This window comes from Rhinolophus sinicus, chromosome 12 (genome assembly GCF_057876585.1).
Source record: "Rhinolophus sinicus isolate RSI-liver-muscle chromosome 12, RSI-T2T, whole genome shotgun sequence".
In the NCBI taxonomy this organism is placed as follows: Eukaryota; Metazoa; Chordata; class Mammalia; order Chiroptera; family Rhinolophidae; genus Rhinolophus; species Rhinolophus sinicus.
In genome coordinates, this window is record NC_142512.1 from 23,584,899 (window position 1) to 23,609,073 (window position 24,175).

Genomic DNA, 24,175 nt, shown 5'->3' on the forward strand with positions numbered 1-24,175 from the left:
AATAATAAAAACTTAAACATAAACAGAACCTCGCCCACATCTTAGAAGCTTTCCTTTTATAAATTCTTGTATTTTCCCCCCAACTATAACAACAATGCATTTTTAATTATACAAGAAATTTAAATTATGGAAAAGCAGAACACAAATATCTATACACTTATCCATCCAGATTAAACAATTAAAACCTTGGTCTCTTTCCCTCTATATCTTATTTTATGTATTTATACACAGTATCTTTCCCCCACCAAAATAGGATAATGCTGTAATTGTTTTATAACCTATCATTAACAAACTAGTATATTATTAGGATTAGCTGAAAAATGACTCACAGAAAACGAATTAGAAATAAAAGAACAAAAAGTGCCTGCATATGTGTGTGCAATGGCTTGCATGCCAGGGAAGGGGAAAAAATGGAAAAATTTGAAAGCTGAACACAAATGCGCCAAAGGTCACGAAACTATTTCTAGGATACATCAAAATCAGTGTTTCAAAAAATAGTGAATGGAGAACTTTGACAGTAATTTCAACCAAAATGCTTTTAAATTTTCTTTTGTCTTAACAACTTGCCTTTGGCCAAATCATATGGTACCTTCTTTTGAGGTGGATTTCCCAGTCATATCAATATTTTTATAATGTTAAAAGAAAAGGAAGAGGATTCAAAATTAAAAGAAAACACGAAATCACAAGACAGAAACTTCTTTCCTGTCAGATGGTGATAAAATATAGTAATGGGTTATTAAGCAAAGTTGTTAAGTCAATAATGTAGTGAATCTCTGTCCCTGACAGTTTTAATAATGGAATAAAAGAGTTATTCATTTGCCTAAAGGCAGCAGGCTGGACTAGATCATTATTTAATGTCCCCTCTGATTCTTTGTCTGATTCTATATCTGGGCAATCTCAAAGCGGAAACTCTCACCTTTAATTGAGCTCCTACATGTATATAGTTGTAGGAAGAGAGGGATTTCTGGAGATGTAGAGAGCGTAGCATCTGTTCTGAACCTCCTTGAAGAAGCTGAAAAATAATTTAAAATAAGTTGGCAAAATACTTACTGAACCAGATATACCAGACAGTTTAACAATGGCAATCTATAATAGCTTTTATTCATTTTCTGGGCTTAATTCACTTAGGTCCTCCTGTTTCTGGTTTTGAAGAATTTCTTTCTTTCTTTTTTCTTTTTCTTTTTTTTAACCTTGAAGATAAATGGCTTCCATAGCTATCAGTCATGAAGAATGCTTTACAATCAGGAATAAAATTGCCTAAAACGTCTTAGAGCTTTCACGACGTAGCTGGCATAAAAGGTTCTTGTTTCCTATGGTCGTTTGTAAAACAGGAGCTTATGCTTCGTGCTGGTCACTTGGTTAGCAGCCTTATTATCCAGACAGGATAGAGCTATGTTTCAGAATTCAGAATCAGTCAATATTGCCACGGAAGTAAGAGGTATCAGCAGACAGTCATATGCTGGTTACAGTGGGAAAAAATAGCTTTTCCTCATCAATCTCTGTGTCTCAGGAAAGGAAGACAATTGGATAACTGTAGTGTTGGACAAAGACAAACTTTAATGCTTTCATTCAAGTGGGAAAAAACACTGGGAAAAAGTTATGGGTTCTTGAAATAGATAGACCTCTCATATTTGGTAGAAAAATCGTTTATTGAAGACATGGCAAATTGTCAACAAAAACACAAATACAATATAGGTAACTCTTTTATACAGAACATGTGTTTGGAAGGCATTATGTTTAAATTATATTAAACTGTATGCTTTATTTAAAAGGTATAATTATCATATTTAAAAAATTGATCTTTTAAATAATATACACCAGAACTTATACATAAAAATGACTACTGTCTATTAAAGCAGTTATCTAGAAGAAACTGAACTCAGCTGAACCTGTCACCATTCAATCACCTTTCAGAGATAGTTTACATGTGGAAATCAATCTTACTGATTTATAGTTGTATTTTATTAAAAAGAAAATCTAAGACAGTATTGTTTAATCTGGTCATCTACTTTATTTATTAGTATTGGTTTATATTATATCGGGCTCTAAAAAATTATAATAATGTATCAAAATAGTTCTCTGAGTAAATCGATTTGCCAACAGGAGGGCTATTTTAAAAGTTTGTCTTAGTCTCTAAAAGCATTCCCAAAAGAGCTACTCAAAATTTTTTTTTCTAAACAATCACAGTTTTGATGGGATAAAGAAAACAATTCCCTTGAATTAATAAATCCAGTTGTGGTTTTTTTCCTAAGTAATCATATTGCTTTATAATCTCCATGAGCAAAATAAACTGAGCTTGTGTTCCCATCTCTGGAGCTCCCAAATAAGAGAACACCAGCTTCGATTCCAAGTGAAACAAAATCAATTTAACATATTCAGGATTTCCCATTTCAAGAGCTTTTACAAGTTGTTAAAACTGCTACCTACAATGCAAAGAAAGGTAGGTAATGTCCAACCAAGGCAGCCACCTGGTTGATTAACCACCTGCCAGCTCTTTCTAACAGTCATGCTCATCAAATCTCTGAAGAGGCTTGTGGGGTAGGGTGTGTGCATGTGTGCACACGAGTGTAACATGTCACGGGAGCCAAGGGAGGCACAAGACGGGAAAGTCTCCACATAAAAACATTCATTTCCTATACAACTGAGCAAATGATCAATTATCTGCATAACAGTAGATTACTAACCTGATAGAAAGAATGAAAACTTCTTTCTCCTGGCTGTTGCACAATCACTCGAGACTAAGGAAAAACACATTAAAACCGTTAATCTGAGGATGCACCCCTAAAACAAAACAGAAGTCACTTTCTCAGGGAATCCTGTATCAACAGGGCATTTGAAGGTTCTAAAGACCCCAAGGATAGTACCCACTGAAAACTAGGTTTCCTCTATGCGGTTTTCGGTGCAGTTTTTGATTATTCTTTTTACTGCTTAAAACCGAGTTCCCTCAACTTTCTGAAAATAAAGCTATTTTGATTTTTTTTTAACCTTGACCCTAAAGATGGAATGTCTTGGGGGGAAAGAAACTGGAAGTGAGGAGAAGAGGAAGGACCAGTTAGGGAGGAATAGCCTCAACATTCTGTTCCCCAGGGCCTGCTGGCATTTCCCAGAGCAGTGCCTTATATCCTGTGACAAAATTTGCTGAGCAACATCAGTCTATAGAGACCCCTGCCTTAGATGCCGCCCAAAAGACTGCTATTAAGAGGCTGCTATTATGACAATGTGTGTTCAGTCACAGGAATCATTTGATTAAATATGCACATAAAGCGAAGTCATGAAACATTTTAGAAAAAACACAAATAATACCTGGCATTGCCTGTCCTTTTTACCCTGACTGAGAAAGACATTTTATTTTAACTGACTGATTAAAAACATTATTCCTTTGATTAAAAACATTACTCCTTTAATAGCCTGACTTCAATTTAACAACAAAAGCAAAAAATTATACTGCATTATCCTGTCATAAAAGATGCTATGAACAAAGGGAAACTAGAAGTAAATGAGATTTGAAATTAATTTAAATAAAAACACATGGGAGTATCACATCAATATGTTGCACACCTTAAACTTACACGATGTGATGTGTCAATTATATCTCAATTTAAAAAAGAGTTGCATGGGCATGATTATTTGAAAAGAGTGTTATTTCCGAGGGTGGGTATGATAGCTCTTCTGTAACGCATTTAAAAAAACAAACATATGGGAGGTAATGGTGTGTAAAAAGGGTAGAACCGATTCGTCCTAGATTGGTTTTTGGTTAAACCTTACCCAGAAGTTGGCACATATTCATATACCATTCCTACCCCCTCCCACACACATACCTGAATCTTAAGTCCGTAACTTTTTTCAACTTGATATTATAAGTGTTAATAAGAGAACACAATGAGGACTAGGAAGGGCGTGGGGAGAATAGGACTGGAAGCTATTTTGAAGCAATTAAAGAAATTCTATAAACACAATTAGGTTTATAAAAAACATTCAGCACTTGAAAACATCACCCACAGAAATCATGCACATTTTACCTTCTCCAATAAGTAGTTACTGATATGTCCACCAATAGGGTCCCCCTTGAAATCAAAATTGATGTCCATGTATTTCCCAAACCTGCTGGAGTTGTCGTTGCGGTTGGTTTTGGCATTTCCGAAAGCTTCCAGGACACAGTTGGACTTAAGCAACATGTTCTTCACTCTTGAACACAGGTAAATGAAAGTCGTTAGAAAAAGTTTTAAAGGCTTGGCCTTTAAGAAAACTAGATTTTATTTAAAGGTATGCAAATGTTTTTCCAGAGATGTTAACTGCAATATTTGCAATATCAAATGAAAAAAACACAAACAACCTAAATGTCCAGCAATAGGCATGGATAAAAATAAATTTCTCTTTTCCAGTATAATATGTACTGACATAGAAAGATGCCCAGAATATACTGAGTGAGAAATTAAGTTGCAAAATAAGACGTATGTAGGATCTTTGCGTGTATGCATGTGCATGTGTGCGCATGTGTGGGCGTGTATGTTTGTGCACGCACATGGAAGTGTGTGCGCTCAGGCACATATGTTAGTAAATGCTTCAAAATCTGGAGGGAACAGCACACTTCCCTGCGGTTACCTAGGTTGGTGGGGAAGGTAAGGTGGGTGTTCAGGGAACTTTCACTTTCAACATAATGCTGTAATTTTCAGTTTTTCTTTTAAATGAACATGTTTTATTTACATAAAGAAAAATCTTAAAAAGTATGTTCTAAAAAGAAAGAATGAATGATACAGAAAATGATGCAATTCTTAGAACTACTTGCTTGTAAAGCCTAGAATTGCGAAATTTTTTTTCCACTGTAAGAATAATGCTTTAATGTCTAAAACAATCTTTAAATTCATAATCATCACTGATGCTCAAAACACCCTTATGGAGTGGGCAAACCAAGCAGTCTTGTCCCCACCTAGCGATGAAAAAGAGAGACTAGAAAGGGCAATTTGCTGTTGAAGGTCATACTTAAGGGGCAGAACCTGGACAATCTCCTGTACACAACTGAAAATGGCAAAACAAGAAGTCCTGTGTTCGTAAATGATGGGCTTTCTCTTCTATCATGATTTTTTTTAAACATTTTTTTTATTAGTTTCAGGTGCACAAAGTAATAGTTAGACATTTATCATTTATATCCCTCACACAGTGACAGTCCCCTCCCCCAATCCACTACCGCTCTGACATCGCACACAGCCATTACATTTCCACTGTCTCTACTCCTAATGCTGTACGCTGCTTCTTGTAACTATATATATATATACATATATATATATATATAAAATTGTAGTTGACATAGAATTGTGAAATTGATTGCACTTAGTTATACATCATAAATGTGGTCTTTCTTAGTTTAGAAATTGCTCATCATTTTGTTTGACATTATATGGAATATCTCCTTTATACTAGTTACTTAATTCATTCTTTATTCTACCACTGCTAACTTTCTATAGAGTCCCTCCCAATGGATACGTCTGAACCTCATCCTACTCTTTATATCTTTGCTTTTATTTCACTGACAAAATTCCTCTTACATGGGCATACCTGCAGAAATAACTCTGGCCACTGAATAACCTGACGTAGCAGATCCACTGTTCTTTCCACGACTATTGTAAGTGACCCTACAACTTTACCTCCTCTTGAATGAAAGTATACTTTTAAAATGTGGGGGGAAACTGCTTGCTTACAGTAAATAAAGAAAACAGTCTATAAAACTAAGGTAAGATATGCTTGCGAAAGACTGGTTAATGTGCATATGCCTTACTCCACTAGACCAACTGGGTTTAGAAATAAAATGAATTTAGTTCTCAGACAGTTACTCTCCTGAGCTTCTGAGGAAATTTTAAAAACTTACTCATATCCTCGTCCTTGTCTTATTAGATTGCAAAGTCAAAATCAGAAGTGGGGATGTGTCACAATTAAGAAAAATACCTCCTTTGACCTGACCACCCAGCCCAATTAGGATGAAAAGAAGAAGGCCCACGTAGGGTAGTGCAGTCTAAATTCTCTTCTTTCGCATCAACCCAGCATCCTTTCTTTCTAGTCATAAAACTGAAGATTGAAATGTGTGTATGGAGTGTTACTTCAGTAAATGAACACTGAGCTTCAAAGTAGCAACTCTGGAAAACCCTTTATTTCTCTTCAAAAAGACCACACCACATAAGAAAGTCTTTCTTTCTCTCTTTTTTCTTTTCTTTCTTTCTCTCTCTCTCTCTCTCTTTCTTCCTTTCTCTCCCCCCCCCCCCCGTCTCTCTTTCATTCTTTCTTCCCTCCTCTCCCCACCCCTCCCCTCCTCCCTCCCTTCTTTCTCTTTTTTCCCTCCCTCCCTCCCACCCTCCCTTCCTTCTTTCTTCCATCCTTCTTTTCTTTCTTTCAAAAACCTATCCATTCATTCCTTGCACATTTATTAAGCAAATAATATTTGCCAAACACTGTGCTAAACGCTGGGCCCCAGACAGAGCACACACGCTTTAGTACTCACCTTACTGTGAGGTGTGAGTGGCCTGGTATGGCTGAACCCCTTTTAGAAAATGAGTCATACTTAGAACTTCTAATACTAGGAGTTCTAGTTGTGATATGAAGGGAAGCCATGCATCTGCTCCCCAGAGGCCCCTTTCACTCTAGAGGAACCCAGGGTTCCTCAGAACACAGTTTGAAAAAGATGCTGGTGCTATAGAAAGAGCAAGGAACCTGTGAGAGTTTGAACCATCAGACCTACTAATGTAAATGGTAACATCTTTGCTGACCACAGATAACACTCAAGGCAGCAGTTATAAACTAGAATGGGGACACTTTGCTCTGTTTCACAATAATTTTATTTCGTTTTATATTTAGGGAAAGCTTACCATAGTAGTAAGCTTTTTTCTACTAAAAACAAAGATACAATTAGAGTGATATAAATAAAAGTGGAGACTGCATGCAGTAAGAGTCAAAGTAATTTAATCATCAATAAATGGTTGATACATATCAGAGTTTAGGCCTAATCAATTAAGTCTGTATAGAAAGTAAAACTCTAATTAGAATTTCCCCCTCATTATTAGAGTGCCCTTACCTTTCAATCTCTGCTCTCTGACTGGGATTGGTGATGGCTGCAATATATTGCATAATGTACTTGCTGGCTTCGGTTTTACCAGCTCCACTTTCCCCTGGGGAAAAATTGTGCAAGGCTTAACATTATAACTTAAACCAAGAGTAAGCTAATTTTTAATAGAGTAATTCAAAACTGTGATGTCAGTTGTTTATTTAAGAATCCCTTATGTTTCATTGGTTGCCTTTTTTGAGTTATTTCATCCTGTCTTGATATGGTAGTGGTTCTAACAGATCTGAAAACGGTGAGAAAAAAAAAAACTATTGTAGAAGTACCATAACAAATAGATTACAAATCAAAATTTACTTAGTAAAAGATATCGAGATAAGACATAATAAACTCCTTAGACTCAAGTCTTCATACGTGGCAGGGACTCTGAAGTCTGGCAGAAAAGAAAGAAACTAGTGATGAAAACAGTGGCCACGTCTAAATATATGTTAATATAACCTTATTTTCTATGGCAGAATTTCTTTTCATCTTAACAAGGACAACATAATTCTTTCAGAAAAGGAAAGTTAGAGCAATTTTGGTGAAAAAACAAAACAAGTAGCAAGCTTGACACATGGCGTCACAGAAAATGACTGCTGGTCTAAGGGGACAAGAAGCGATCAATTTAGAATTACCTATTCCAATTTTTAAATGTTTATGCCTTCTGACCCCAAAATGCCACTTGTAGAAATTTATACTACGGAAATAATAAAAATACTACTATAATAATAATCATCAAGTCTTAAGAGTATTTCTGTAGACTACATGTCAAAGTTAAAATCTGAAAACAATACGCCTATCAGTAGAGGATTGGGTAAATCAATTATGATTCAACTGCTCAGCGGACTACTCCACAATTGTTAGAGAATGCACTGCTTCCATAGGTCCCTAACAGAAAGATGTCCCTTATATGTTGTTAAATGAAAAACAAATTCCATAATAGCAGTTATAACATAATTACAATACAATTATACACTTCTAATAATTATATATGCAGGTGTGACTATATGTTTTTGCACATGCAGAGAAAATATATAAAAGGATAAACACTTTATTGTTTATAGCTGTTGCGGCTGGAATTTTGGGAGCAACAGGGTGTTCAAGGGGAAGGGACGTTTTGCTTTTATTTTATGCACTTATAAAATTGTGTGCTTTTTTGTTTTTCCTTCTACCATCAGGAACTACTGCTTTTGTAATTTGTTTTCATGAAATGGAGTCCTAGGATATAATTCTCTAATTTCAACACGAAGTTACTTAACTCTTCAGACCCTTCCTATTCTCATCTACAAAGCAGAAACACAACTGCTTTCCATGCCACTCAGAGCTATTTTGATAACCAGAATGGAATAAAGATCATGAAAGCGTTTTTAAAAGTATAAAGCTCCTAATGCAAATGTGAGGTATTAGCATCAAAAGAAATTTCTGCTGTTTGGGAGAGGCCACCCTGGGTCAGTGGGCAGATATTTTTCCTGTCCCCACTTCATTCCACAAGATTCCTTGAAGAGCTCAGCTCTCCAGAGAGAGTTCAGCTCCACTTCTTTGGCACACGAGTCTGTCTCCGTCCTTGTCGGGCCCCCTAAGCTATGAGAACCTATTTCCAGTCCCAGGCCAGTACGTGACCTCCACACTAGCTTCCATTCACCAACCTGACCTTGAATTCATTCATCATTTTGGGGACTTCTGGATTTCATTTTCTTGGTTGTACTCCGTTATTATTTAAAATAATTTTTGTCATATTTTATCCAGTACGTTTATGTGTTTGAGATGGGAAGAAGAATTTTCCATGTCAGCTTAGTCTACAAAATTGACCAGAAGTCCATCCGAACGTAATATGTATTTGTAAACGAACCAAGAGTAGAAGGCAGTCAGAAATGATATAAGTGGGGATTGAATGTTCGTTACTTTTTTCCTTCTAAAAATTGCTTAAGTTTCTAACTTCAAAAGAGATCTAATCAAACGTTTGGATCCTTGAACAGCTAATAAATATATTCTGACCTTGGAAGTACAGGGGACGCCCTCTAGATACCTGAGATCACAATACAAGTGTCTTTCGCTCGCCGCTTCATAGCTTTGTAGGCAGCGTCAGCAATAGCAAACAGGTGAGGCGGTCTCTCGTACAGCTCACGGCCTTTGTACTGCTCAATGGTGTCTCTACCGTAGATGCTCAGCGACTTGTAAGGATTCACCGAAACGACGACCTCACCGATGAACGTGTAGATGCGCCCCTTTTCAAATCTGTACAGAAGCAGAAGAAAAGGAAGACGTAGCTGTGGTCACACAGAAATGCTATTTCTTTCCTATGAGTCTCTTATCGCCAAGAGAAAATGCAAATATCCCAGGAACAATATCTGACCTGACGTTTCATTGGTTCTGAGTTTACGTTTAGAGACCATGTTTGAGGCTGTGCTAAGATGCTGTTGCTAGAAGGGGCCAGTAGGGGTTCAAAGCCAAGAAAGAAGAAAGAATTTAATGTTTTAGAGGCTGGGGATTTCCTATTTCCAAAATAGAGAAAGGTAAGGAGATGAATGAAAAAAAAAGTTAAAGAAAACCTCAGAGCTCTAGGAAGAGAAGAAATTGTAGTTAAAACAGGTCTTGAAATCTACTTAGTCAGATTTTCAATTATACAAAAACAAAGGTCCAAATACATTTATTTCTTTTCCCTCTTGAAACCCCACCAAAATGTCAGTAAAGGAATAAAAACAGTAAAACTCACAACAGAGAGGATGGTAGAGGAGACACTGCTGGCATAAGTCAAATTCATTTTTTAAATGACTGCCTAAAATTCCACGGTGTAGATATATCATTATTTATTGAACCATCCCCCTTCCTTCCTGCTATTTTGAATAATACCATAGAAAATACTCTCGACACACATTCGTACAAATCAGTGCTTTTGTTTCTGTGTGATAGATTCTCAGGAATGGGATAGCTGGTTGAAAGGTACATGGACTTTTTAAAAGTATTTATAATATGATTCCATCGTTTTACCATAAAAGGCTAAAAAGTCACCCAATACATGATTTGTATATACAACCGTGCACAGATGTATTTTATAAATGATTACATAACCATGGGAAAATATGGACGACTACATGTTATGTTTTATGTATCCGTTTATACATACAGTAGGGTGAGGAGGAGAGGAAGGTCATGTGAGCAGTTGGAAAGAAGCCATAGGAACAAAGAAAAAAAGGGTAAAAACAAAACAACCTCAGCATATATGATACGACTGCAACTGCACAAAATGGTGTCTATATTTACAAAGAAAAAAAATTTAAATTTAGAAAACCCATATATATCTTCACTATTTACATGTTAACCCACACATCTAAACGAACCAGAGCTAGGTCAACACCCAAACGGACAAGTGGTTGCCACCAACACACTCCACCTGCCAAGAGACAAAGGCAGACATATAGGTCACTTCCAAGAGCTGAATGAAGGGAGTGTTGAGATGAGCAAAATGCTGGTCCAGCAGCTGTTTCCCTAAGTACTCTTGTTGCAGGGCCAGTGCGGCAGGGAAATAAGGGAAGTAAACAGAGCATTTGGGACCACAAGGCAAAAACAAATCTGAAACTTTCTTCACCCTGAAACGAAGGCTATGGGCTAGAACTAGGAGTGGAAACAAACAGCTGTTGATCATGTAACAATAAATGTAAACCATGATTTTTATCAAGTAGTTAGTGTATGTTTAAATAAGAGTTGTTAACTGGGGCCGGCCCAGGTGGCTCAGGCGGTTAGAGCTCCGTGCTCCTAACTCCAAAGGCTGCCGGTTCGATTCCCACAAGGGCCAGTGGGCTCTCAATCACAAGGTTGCCAGTTCAATTCCTCGACTCCTGCAAGGGATGGTGGGCAGCGCTCCCTGCAACTAAGAAACTAAGATTGAACACAGCACCTTGAGCTGAGCTGCCCCTGAGCTCCCAGGTGGCTCAGTTGTTGGTTGGAGTGCGTCCTCTCAACCACAAGGTTGCCGGTTCGACTCCCGCAAGGGATGGTGAGCTGTGCCCCCTGCAACTAGCAACGGCAACTGGACTGGGAGCTGAACTGCTCCCTCCACAACTAAGACTGAAAGGACAACTTGAAGCTGAACGGCACCCTCCACAACTAAGATTGAAAGGACAACAACTTGAGTTGGAAAAAAGCCCTGGAAGTACACACTGTTCCCCAATAAAGTCCTGTTCCCCTTCCCCAATAAAATCTTAAAAAAAAAGAGTGGTTAACATTGTTCTGCTGTGGTTTTCCTCTACAGAAAGTGTCATAGGGTAGCTAAAGGCCCCGACGCTGGAGTCCTTTACATCTGATTCTGGATGCTCACATTGCAGACGTAATAGCAGTGAGATCTTGCGAAAGCTACTTAACCTCCATGTGCTTCGGCTCCTTCATCCGTAGGATGGTGATAATTATACCTCTCTCTCCCCCTGGCATTGTGTAAGTACTTTTAAAAAGGCAATTAATTTTATGCTCCCAATTATGTTCTGCAGGAAGATTTTTAATAAATGCTTTTATTTTATTAACACTGCTACTTAAATCAGAGCAATCCCTACACACGAGGAATTAATTCAAAGATCATAATCCGATTCCCTGCCTCGGTTGTCAATCAACTAGCAAGTATACACAAGCAAAATGTCTATATAACTCATGTTCAAAGACCCACAAAAGTAATAAAAAGCTGAGGTTCACGACCCAAGCCTTATCTGGCTTAACCTGCAAATTTGCATAAATGCTCACCAGCTGTCTTCGAGGATAAGAATTAAAGGAACATGATTCTTTAGTTTCAAAAACAGGGTCCAAGCAGAAAAGAAAAAAACAATAAATAAAGGAGAAGGGACATTAGAAAAAAATTACCTCATGAATTTGGAACTCTGTGACTAAGAGGCACAGCAAACAACCTATGAGATTAGAATGTTGTTCTAAGATTCCAGGTCTGTCTAATCACGTACTTTCTCTGAAATTCCACTTTATTTCAAATAGCATATTTTGTTTACCCAAACTTCTAGGCATCATGTTTGTAAGACACAACGGAAATACATGTACAAAATTATCCAATGCATAACTCAACTTGGAGACAGTGGCAAGGCTCAACAAAATACAGTATTAAATACAAGTATTCAGCAATTTACGGAACGTTAGAATCTTATCTCATTTGAAACTCTTAAGTTTGGTTACCAAAGATGGAACTTTTGATTTGGTTAGGGCATAAACTCGCCGCTAGATGGTGCCCTTATACACTTTAACACCAAACCACGGTTTCATTTTGCTTTGGAAAGCCTTAGGGTTTGTAGTTAGCACTGAGAGGTAATGTAGCGACCAGCTGCGTTTGCCTCCAGGAGGAATTGCTGTAATTATCCTAGACAACCAATGGGATGATACCATCTCTTACAAGAGACCAAGGAAGGCATTTCTGTGAGCTCTGTGTGCAAACCTTTTATGACGAACTTTTATGATGCATTCTCCAAATATTTGTTCAGTATCTACTTTGGGCCAGACACTGGGCCTGACGCTGGGCATGAAAAGAAGAAAAAAGAACAGGGAAGTCTTATAAATAAATAATCACAATACAGTACGATCGGTAAGACAATATTAAAAGCACGCACTGTGGTGGCCGATTATCACAACAAACCCCTTCAAAGGAAGAATGCTCAAGAGTAATACACAAGCTCCACAGCAGAGCACACAGGTCTTTTGTGTTCTGGCCTCTGCTTTTCACTGGACCCTCCTCACCACCCACACACTTCCCCCCACCCATCCCCGCCCCATCACTCTTGCCTTCATATCAATGAGCTATTTACAGTTCCCAAGAGCACCCTGACTTCGTAGTTTGCCCATGGGGTTCATTCTGCCTAGAATACCCTTTCCCCACCCAGTCTCTTCTTCCTCCATCAGCTTGGCAGGTTCTCACTCCTTCAAAAGCCTAAGCATCAGCTCCTCTAGGAAACCATTCTTGAGACCCTACGTCTAACATCAGTATTATGGTATTTGTTCTGTTCAGATGTTTTCTATAGAGCTTCCCAAATAGTTAAAATATAGCTGAACTGTAATTGATTTTTAAAATGTAATTTCTTTAAGAAGTCACAAATATTTATTGAATGGGCCAGATATGTTCACGGGCTTCTGAATGAAACAAAGAGGTTCTACAAAGGTTTTGAATTAACGAGTAGCAATGGAGAAACTATAAAAATGCCTTTAGAGGACAACAGGCTTTTCTACAGGCATTCTGAAACATTTATTAAAAATCAACAACTGACGACTCTCTTTCCAGTAATACAGAGCGTGCTGACAGTCCATAGTGTGATCTGGCACCAGAGAAACACAAAATACCTGCACTGGACACGCCTAATCGACCTCTCATAAGAAGCAAGGAGCTGGGTGACTGTGTGTATGACACTTGAAAACATTATGGGAAAACTAACAAATATTTCAGGTGGGCTGGCAGCTCCTAATTTACTGGACAGGGTGGGGAAGGTAAAGGATGAGCTTAGGGGTTCACACTCCCGGCTTCAGGTGCCATAAAGTGACCCGAAAGCTTCTGTGTGTGCCCTGAAGGAGAGCCTCGCCCAGCTCCTGCAGCCCAGGGCTGAGAACCCTGACAAATGCAGTGCCTCCTGATCGCAGGCAGGCAGAAGGACAAAACAATCACTTTTGTGGTGTCTGCCAGAAATATATAAGCTAAACCTAATCAGGAGGAAACGTAAGGCAAACCGAAATTGAAGGACATTCTACAAAATAACCGGAAAATTTCACAGTCAAGAAAACAGGGACAGGCAGAGTAATACTCCAGATTATAAGAAATCAAAGAGACGTAACGAAATGGAAGGCACGGTCCAAGGAAGTTTCTTGTCACAGAATATTCTTGCGATTTTTCTGTACATTTGAGATTATATCAAAATTAAACGTTACTAATAAAAAAATCCAAATTCCAAGCTTGTTTGTATAATTGGTTTACATTTTTATTAATTTCAAATAGGCAACACAGACTCTTAGTCATAGATTCAAAAGATATAAATAAATGAATAGATAGTGACAACTGTTTTTCTCATCTTTCTACAGTTTCCCTCATCAGTTAACCACGACATCTGGTTTCCTGTGTATTCTTCTAGAAATAGTTTATGCATACATACACATATGCATACATACAGTTTTTTACATGAATGACTTTTTTCTCTAATTAAAATCTGTATTGGGATAGTTTCATGGAAGTAGAGAATAACTTTACTTTTAATGCCTGCATAGTATTTAATTTCATGGGTGAACACACAATAATACACAACCAGTCATTTAGGCTGTTACCAATGTTTTGTTACGATGAACAATGCAACTATAAATATAATGGTGTATATATTTCTTTGTGCATATGTGTATGTATACCTGTAGAACGCATTTCTAGAATTAAAGTTGCTGGTTCAAAGGATATGTGTAATTTAAACTTATGAATTGTTGCGAAATTATTCTCCAAAGAGGTTACAGCAATTTATACATCCACCTACAATGTATGAGAGTTTCTGTTTCCTGGGTGTGGATTTTTTAACCAACAATGCTGGCCCATTTTGAAAGGACAGCCTATACTGCAGTTTTATTTTCAAAGTACACAAAACTTTGACCCCTTTTTGTACTGATGTACCAAACTTTTGCAATGGTCATTAGCTCACTGCCAACTTTCAATAAGGTTCAGTTCACCTTCCCCAGTTCTGAGATGAGAATCTCTCCCAAGGGTGAAGGCATCTTGTTTCTACTGCTTCTGGCAAAATCACAGTCTCCCTGTGACGGAGTCAAGTTGTGTTATCCCTTTTGTTAGGCTGTACGTTCCTGAGATGGGCAGGGACTATGTATTAGAAAGACTGAGTTTTATTTAGAGTCACACAGCCCTGGAGCCCTGGGTTTGAATCCTAGCTCTGCTAGTTACTGACTGTGTGTATTCATAAACATCTGAGTAAATAATAAGTGCCATGTGCCAGGCACTGTGCCAAGAGCCTGAGTTACAGAGGAGAACAGGCGTGGTATTATTGTACTCAAAGGTTTACATAAACAGACAATGCCATGTAGCTTAAATTTCACATATTTTATGATAGAGGGCTTAAAATTTACATATTTTCACTTATCAATCCTCTCTTGCTCCCCTTCTTTCTCCTCTCTCTCTCTCTTTCTCTCTCTCTCTCTCTCTCACACACACACACACCCCATCACACTGTTTCAGAAAAGATTTAAGTCACTAGATAGAAAGGGTGTGATGGAAGCTTACAGAAAGGATACGTAACCCAGCTTTAGAAGTGGGAGGGTTCAAAGATGACACCCTAAAAATTAAGTTACTTGCTATCTGAACTATTTATGTGGTGATACGATCTCCAGATAGGTAGCTCTAGGTGTTCCTGGCTTACACTGCCTTCAGAGCATCCGGAAGAGGATGTTGCATTTTGACTTTTATTAACACACTGAAGCCTTGGAAGAGAACGCTTGCGAAGCACCATCAGAGGCCATCAGTGTAGCATACGGGTATCGCTGGGCCCTTCACAGCAGAGGAGAGTGTGCCCTGCAACCTGACTGCAGTTCAGCACTATCTAGCTCTATGATTATGGGTGAGTTAGTTAACCTCTCTGTGCCCCACTTTCTTCATCTGAAAAGTAGGACAAAGCTAGTATCTACCTCACAGGATTATTATAAGAAATGCGATACTCCACTCACTGGAGTACTTGGCACACTGTTGGTACGTGGCAAGAGTGCAATACTGTGAGGTCCCACTTGTACTATGAGCAATACTGCAAGCTGTCTGAATGGCAGGAAGCGTCTTTCCTCCACTCAGGTCCCATGGTCCAGTGCGTTGCATCTGTGATCTGCTGTGTTTATCCTCACAGCAAGGGTCGCTTTTGTTAGCGTAATGAATCATGATCCAGCTTGGCATCATGTCCGGATAGCATTCTTCTAGTAGATCCTAAGGATCCTCTAAAGCCAAAAATCTCTCCCTAAAAATGTTTAGGCTTTCCACAGGACATAAGAAACTAGTTAGGGCCACTGGCAGTGGTGTGGACTTCCTGAGTTCACCATCTCTTGGTTTTCTTCTCCAGAGTAACATCTCTTCACATGAGCGGCACAAAAGGTACGTAACCAGAGAGTGTGGTCAGGAGATGCCTGGCTGACTTTATTTTACCTTTTTTCTTTGTTCGTTTTTTTGCAATGGAAAAAAAAAAAAATTGTTTTTGACAAATACATGTTAAGATAGGGATCGCTTTTTCCAAACACATTTCTATTGTTTAGTAGGGCATGCCTTGTAGAGCAATATTAACTGTAAATGTTCTTACGGCTGGCTTTCATTTTATTTGCATTCATTTGTTCATTCATTCAAGCAATAGTTATTAGGGCCCACGTTCCAAGCCCTGTGCTGGGAGCCCTGGGTAGAGGAAAGAACAGGCAGAGCGTTCTCCACCCTAATGCAGGGTAATGAGAAGGACAGACACTCAACAGGGGCTCCAGGAAGAGTCGCCCGAATGTTCACTGCACTGGTGGAGGGAGGGAACAAGTATTTGAGGAATCCAGGGCAAAACAGTGTGACTGCACCACAGCAGAGGCAGCAAGGAGAGCAGGACGCAAAGGGTAGGAGGGGGGAGGCTAGGAGGTGCAAAGGGCCTTGCGGGGTTGTGGAGCTTTATTACAAGGGCAGAGTTTGAAGTCTTGATCACATTCACTTTTTTTTGCAAGCCCCCTCTGACGGCAGGGTGGGAAGGATTGAGTGCCTGGTACAGAGCAGTGAGGCTACCACATTAGCCCCGGGAAGGGATGACTGGGGATTTAGCTGGGATGGAGCAGTGGGCAGGCTTTAAGAGTAGAAGCAGGATTAGACAGGACAATTCACTGGATGTGAGTCAAGGGAGGTGTCAAGGTTTCTCACGTGAGCAACGGGAGCAGGCCACAAAACTGTTTACTAACAGGGACAGTCGAGGAAGGGACAGTAGAGGAAGTGCAACATTTTTAGGAGGCGGCCATGATTCAGACAGGCTATATTGAGCCTGAGATACCTGGGAAATATCCAAGTAAAGATGTCTCTTGCTTTTCTTTTTCCTCATAATCTAATTAAACCCGATCCCTGGACACAAAAGGAACAACACAGACGATGGCAAGCACAGAGAAGGCAACCTGAAATCCTTACCTGTCATGGTGGGCAAATGCTGCAAGGAGACCATATGCTCCTCTGCCCAAGTGAAAAGCAAGAAAAAAATTTAGAGGAGATATAGCTGGGTTCTATTTAATTTTTTTTTTTTTTTACTAACTAAGTTTGATCATGTTAAGTTACTCCGTGATTCTTCTTTCCTGGTGTAAGAAAACAGTAGAAACAAACACAACACTTCCCCCCATAAAGACTATCTACTAGGGCCCCAGGCAAATTGGTTAACAAAAGTGTAGCTATGCAAAGGCTAGCTCTCAGTACACTGCTGAAATCTCTTGACTATGAAAGACACTTTTACCAATTATCACAATTCATTCACTTGGGAAAAAGGAAACATTTTATTGTATGTATCAATGAAAACAAGATAAGTTTCAAGGGTATAAAAAAATCTGTTGGCTATGGCATAGCAAATCATACCCACAGATACAGCGGCTGGGCTGACATCTGTAAATAGACTGTTTTTCAGTATGTGTGGTTTTGTCTGCTCGGGTGTCTGAAAAGGGCTCAAATTTCAAGTCTGTCACTGTAAAGAAGAGATTGGTCACAGGGCTTTCAGTCAACCAGTCACTTTACAATAGATGAGTGAGTTTCTACTACTGGCTGGTGTCAGGACATTTCTGTACTGGGTATAGAGTCACTGTTAGGTTAGAGCACCTGTAACTTTAACACATTGTGGAGAATGAATCCTGAAATTACTCCATTTTGATCTCGCGAGGAAAGCTATTTTTCATGAGACTATAAGCTTACCAAATACACATGATGGAACGCAAATCGTTTTGGTCATTTGTCAACTTACAGCTTTTAATTAGTATTTAGTTATTTAATTGATTGATTGATTTTGCTGAAATCCTAATAGAGGAAATACAGAGATTGGTGAACTGGACCACAGTTAAATCAATGAAAGTGACTGTAAGAGTCCTTAGAAACTACAGACTCTCAGACCAACAGATGGACGTTTAAATAGTCACATGCATTTAAAATTAGTAACAAACAAACCACAATGAAGATGCTGCATATTTTACAACGTCAGCATATGCATAAATCACCACAGCATTATTTATTGATGAAATACTGAATGCCTAATGATGACAGGCATGATTGTCTAGACCAAAACATAAGAATGAAACTTCCCTATTAATAACATGACACTATATTTTCTCTTCCAACGAACAGTAAATGCAATTTCTCTGACAGAGGGCTCAACTCATATATGTATTCCTTTTGATTCATTTCATGTAAAAATGATTTCCTATTACAGTAACCACTGGCTACTTGGCTTGCCCAGGGAAGCAGTTAACTGCATTTTGTCCTAACCAAGGAATGAGCCTATTTATAAATCAACACTGCTCAGGAGAATGCAGGGTACCTGGCTGGACCAGTCAGAAGACCTTTGGTAGTTATGCACATTATGTGAATTGATAACAATTATGCATTTTAAATTATACTAATTAGCCACTTAAACTACAGCACTGAACACTTAAAAACAAACAAATAAATAAAGATGTCTGAGGACTGTAACGAAATAGATAAATTTAGGATTTGCCCCCTCCCTCACGTTTATCCTGGTAGGAGGCCTCTTTTCCTTATACCTAGGTAGTCCACTCCCTGGGGCTCTGTTGATGACAGGTAACCTAACAAGTGTGGTGTACCCTGTCATTTTTAAATAACTATTCCTAATTCAGTAAATGACAGAAAACCTAATCTGTCTGTGACTTCACTTTTAAAAACTGTAGTTCTTTATCCTAATTTTCATAACACGTGAAGGCTTTGATATATTTTAAGCAAGGTTTTCCCAGGTGTCATTGAGTCTTAGGGTGCCCAGATAGGCAGTTAATGGGAACAAGCTGAGTAGTAGTTGTGGCAGGAGACACTGAAGAGAAATGTTAAGTAGTCAAGTGAATGGATTATTTCCATTTCAGTTACTGTAACATACATGTTTTAAATTCAATAAACAAAAGTCACACTAAACTAATATTTATTGTGCACCTACAGTGCCAAAAACTACATCAGATGTCTTTCAAGTATGTTGCTAATTATAAGTTTATTAAATATTAATAGAAAATCTTCCAAAATTTACTCTGGTGACAACACATGCCCAGTTACAGGTAAGAAGGAAATTACCATACATTTAAGCCAATCAATCACCTAACCATCATCTCTGCTTGGAGAAATCTGAATTACAAAGCAAAGCTTTCACTGGCTTGGGAGCAAGATCTATTTCTACTATAGAATGGATTGTGTAAGTGTACGGAAAACTGGAAAGTTTCCCAGATGCTCCTAAGTTACATGTTTGGTTATTTCCTGTTGGTGTGAACTAATAGCCACCACAAAACTGAGCAGAGAATTTTAAAACCAGCAAAAATATTTATTGAATGAATAAATAAATGAGTGAATGGCCAGAAACTTGGTCAGCTGGCTCTCCTTGGCTTTCCTTGTCAGAAGTCTGTAATATCCATTAAGGCCACATTTCCTCATGTAAAGCTTTCTTTTTTTTTCTCTTCCGCATTGTCCTTACACTTCTTATATTTTGCATTTCTTTTGGCTTAGGTTTTTGTTTAACAATCTTCCTGGTATCTAAGGTAGAGTGAGGGGTTAACTTCCTTTCCCTTATCAGCAGTGTAGAATTTATGTCACTTAAGTGGCCTTGCTTTTGGCTTTTGGACTGTGGACAACAGCACGGGGGGAAGAAGGGAGGTCACACTGGCACACTTAGTAATGCAACATTGAGGGTGTCTGCAGGCATTTAGAACTTTCACAATGCTAATCTGGTAATGCTGTCACTCCTTTGATGCCAACACCCCTAAAGGGAAATTAAGAATGTCAGATGGCATCCGCAAGTGACATATCAAAAGCTGCTAAGGAAAGCGTGGAGAAACGAAATGGAGTCACTCGAGTCAAGCTGCTAAATTACCAAAATCAAATACATAGAGGCATGAGGAAAAGATTCTATTCTTGTTTTAACTAGCCTGGGAACTTCAACTTTTGGACTTTTCGGTTGTGCATCAATGCCTGGAGACATATATAACCCTATAGATAACCCTCTGAAGAATTTAGGAAAGAATGTTCATGGGAACAACTTGGGAAAGAATGTTCACATGCCCAGACCACCTGACACTCATTACCCAGACCACTGGACATGTGGAAGATTACCACCTTGGACCAATCCAGAGGCTAAACGTGGAGGATTGATTCATCTCAAGAATGTATGTTTTACTATAAGAACTCAACTTTTCTCTTTTCTTTGGAACACCTGGTAGTGTTTCCAATTTGCAAATCCTAAGACCCTTGAATAAAACTTGCCATTTTTAATTTTAGCAAAGTCTCCTAACTCTTGTGTGCTCAGTTGACACTGCTCACTGGAGCCCCTCAATCATGGCTGTTCATTGTGTGATAGAGTTTTTATTATGGTAAGGAGAGGGCAGCTGAATTTTGAGTGATATAAAGAGGAACTAAAAGACAAAAGACATCAAGTATTAACGCTCTGTAAAGAGTTCTCACCTTTACATATTTGAGATGTTACATTTTACAGCTTTATTCCTACATTGTAATCAAGTTTTCTAAGAAACTAGGAGCCACACTTCTTTTTATTATTACTTATTCCTAGTACACTGCTGTGGGAATCAAGGGAATTTTTACTAAGGGAGGAGGGACCTGGAACTATTAAGGGATGAAAACAATCTCAAAGTGTTAAACGGGCCAATATTCAATTATGAAAATCAACACATTCCAAAGACGAATGTGATCATGTACCGCTCTGCTTTATCCAGTCTGTCCTTCTCCACTTGTGAAAATAACCAAGTGTTGTCTATACTCAGGAATACCAGACATCAGGAAGTGAACTAAGAGAGTAAGAATGTGGTGGCAAAGAAAAGAGTCAAAAACTAAAAACAGATCAAATACATCAGGAAATGGAAAAAACAAATAATTTCCCCTATTTTTTCAGTTCCTAAAGCAGAAATTAAATCATTTTTATTGCTAGATGAAACTGAGAAAGGAATTTATGTAAGTAGATTGACTGCCAATTTAGACAATACTATACTATTTATTTGTTGTTTGAGTGTCACCCTAACCATGACTGAATTCTGAGCTTCATAGACCAGTAAGAAAAGCTTCAGCTGCCCTCAGAAAGTAGCTGTCCTCTAGTTCAACCTTGCTCATTTAGGCAGTAAACAGTTTCTCTACATGTCTGTTAATATTACATTTCAAAAAAGTAAAAGAAAAGCTATGCCTACGTATAAGTAGCATTATTTCCGAATCTTAAATTAAGTTCCATTGTCCTCTGTGAATAAGAATTGAAACTAAACTATGTAACTGAAAAACTAAAACGAGTAATATTCTCATTTTATAACTTCAGGAAATACTCTGTCTCAAGTTTTTGCTTATAATTCATCTAAGTTTAAAAAGTCAAGGGTTTGGCCAGCATGGCCAGTATATTTGGCAGAGTCAGGGCTGAGGATTCAGCTGGCTCAGTCCGTGTGTGCGTGTGTGTGTGTGTGTGTGTGTGTGTGTGTGTGTGTGTGTGTGTGGTGAGAGCCAGGGTAAGGACTCCACCGGTGCAGTGGGGTGTCCAGCAGGGTAGGGGTTGAGGAGGTGGCCCACATGGTGGCAAAATTAGTTACGTACAAGGGGACTGAAAAATAAAAAAACATGTTGAGGATGAAGGGAGCCATATTTCCCACTACTGCAGAAGGAAATTACAAACATGGAAGGGAGAATGCTAAAAGAAACCCCATGGTGTTGGACTGAAATGGAGGTATCAGTATGAGCTCAGGATATTTAACATAAATAGACAAAGAAATAGAAACACCTGTGTGTGTGCACGTATGCAAGCGCACACACCGATCTTCCTCACCCCACCCAACTCTGTTTGCTGACAAAGTCTAACAGCAATGGCACACCAGTAGCAACAACCACACCTACTACCCAGATTTTAGTTTCCTACATGCCCCACCAAGCCAAAAAAAAAACACACAAAAAAACAAATAAACAAACAAAAACGTTTTGGGGAAATGGCTGATTTCATCACTGGGACAGGGAAAACACAAGATAAGCCTGGCATCTAACTGACCCAGAAAATAAGGAAGTGCTCAAAGAATGAAAAGGACATGTCAAAAGGATGCTGCAGCCAACTGAACGGGGCTTCTAGTCTCCAAATCTGGGACAAGTAGTTTTGCTTGTTTGGCAAGACAGGAGCATGAATTTCGTTGCTGACTAGCCTTTGTGCTTTGTCAGGGTGTGTGGACTATGTCTTTTATCCCCTAAACTTTCAGGAGATGCATACCATTCATTCGACCAAAGTGTGGGGCTAAGCTGGCACAAATTCATCACAAATGAACAAACAGCTCAGACCTGTGTTCTGTTGACAATATGGTCGCTCGTTTAAAAACTCTAATATGTGGATGCCTACACATCAGCAAATATGTACATGCTTTGCTAATAAGATCCTTCTTTGCATATAGCGAGGCAATGCATTTATTTAGGATTTGAGCGCTTTCTTACGTCAGGGCACTAACAACTGGATGCAGAGAGAAATCGTTTTGGTTGTTAACGCGTACAAAAAATATTTTTCTAAGGTTCATTCTTAACATGAACTAGAAAAAAAACTATTTTTTTTCCGGAAACTAATATGTAAGACATGGTATCAATTAAGTTGACTTTACATGTTCTTTTTCTTCAAATGCTGACTAAAAGATTAATCACTTAGGGAAGAAAAAATTTTTCTCACTGTTGACAATTTGTGGTTGAGAGTTAGCCTGGACTTTTAACTATAAGTTTCATATTGAAATAATTTCAAACTTACAAGTTGAAAGAAAGGCATTAAATATCCTTCGCGCAGATGATTCCACAATTGTTAACATGTTTTCGTATTTGTCTTATTCTCACGTGTGTAGATGTATATGCACAAATATACACACAATACTTATTTATACAGAATATAATAATCTATTTCTGAGATCAACAAACTTATTTCCCCCACAGAATTATATACTGTTTTGTTCTACAAGTGATACATAACTCAAATTAGGAAAGCTAAGCAATGGTGCTAGTGAGGCTGAAGGTTTGTTTAGGCACGGTTTTAGATTTGGTGGGTGAATCAAGCTGTTACACACTAGTCCAGTAAACAAACTAAGCTGTCTATGGAAGCCAGGCCAGCAAGACAGGCAAGTGAAGCACAAAGGAAATAAGTGCCTAGGACATGGTGGGGTCAGACAAACGTGTGACCTATATAAAGGGAGCAGCTGGTTTAAAATATCTAATAGCTGGTTCTTATTTTGAAATGTGGACCACGTTGTGCCAGAAATTCTGATTTTTCAAGATAAGCTAGAAATAGTGGAGTTTTAAGGGATATAATCTTATTATTAAATGGGACTAAAACGCTTAAAAATAATAAAACTGGTTTAGGCAAAAAAAGAAAAAATTCATCTGTAACTTGTACGCAGTTCACCACACTACCAGCTGATATAAGAATAATTACTCTTTAATTTCTGGTGATGACGAATAGAAAGTTCTAATACCATAAATAGGAAATAGTGTGTAAAACAATGACAAAAATGACCCTATCTTAGGATCCTGTAGTTAATTCTCTTGCAAAGGAAGTGATGCAACACAAACGACACACAGCGTACATAAAACAGGAAGCTTGAGCTGGCCAGGACTGGTCCTATACTACAAAGCAACATCTGCATAACAGAGCTGTTTTACAGGAACCTTACTGAGTATTCCCTTATAAAGAATCTGGTTCAAACACAGTAATTACCAAGAAATTTGTAATGATTCAAAAGAACAAAGACGTTTGTTTTTACTTTTTTTAAAAAAAGAACACAAACAAGGAAGTTCCATTTGCATTCGAAGGTTGACCTTAAGATTTATGCAGTGAAATCAGTATTTATGTATTCCTAATTAGCATGACTAATGTTTAAGTTTACTTTGGCTTATAG

General features: G+C 38.3%; 1 protein-coding gene across 1 annotated transcript in view; it reads right to left on the reverse strand.

Annotated features, from left to right (window-relative positions):
• MYO1D (myosin ID) overlaps positions 1 to 24,175 on the reverse strand; it is a 285,824-nt gene that overhangs the window by 198,275 nt on the left and 63,374 nt on the right. Inside the window, exons 2-6 of the mRNA XM_019732584.3 lie at positions 9,111 to 9,319; positions 7,061 to 7,154; positions 4,020 to 4,185; positions 2,685 to 2,738; positions 917 to 1,012 (exon numbers count right to left, since the gene is read on the reverse strand). Of these exons, the coding sequence (XP_019588143.1) occupies positions 917 to 1,012; positions 2,685 to 2,738; positions 4,020 to 4,185; positions 7,061 to 7,154; positions 9,111 to 9,319 (619 nt within the window). The remainder of the gene's footprint in view (positions 1 to 916; positions 1,013 to 2,684; positions 2,739 to 4,019; positions 4,186 to 7,060; positions 7,155 to 9,110; positions 9,320 to 24,175) is intronic.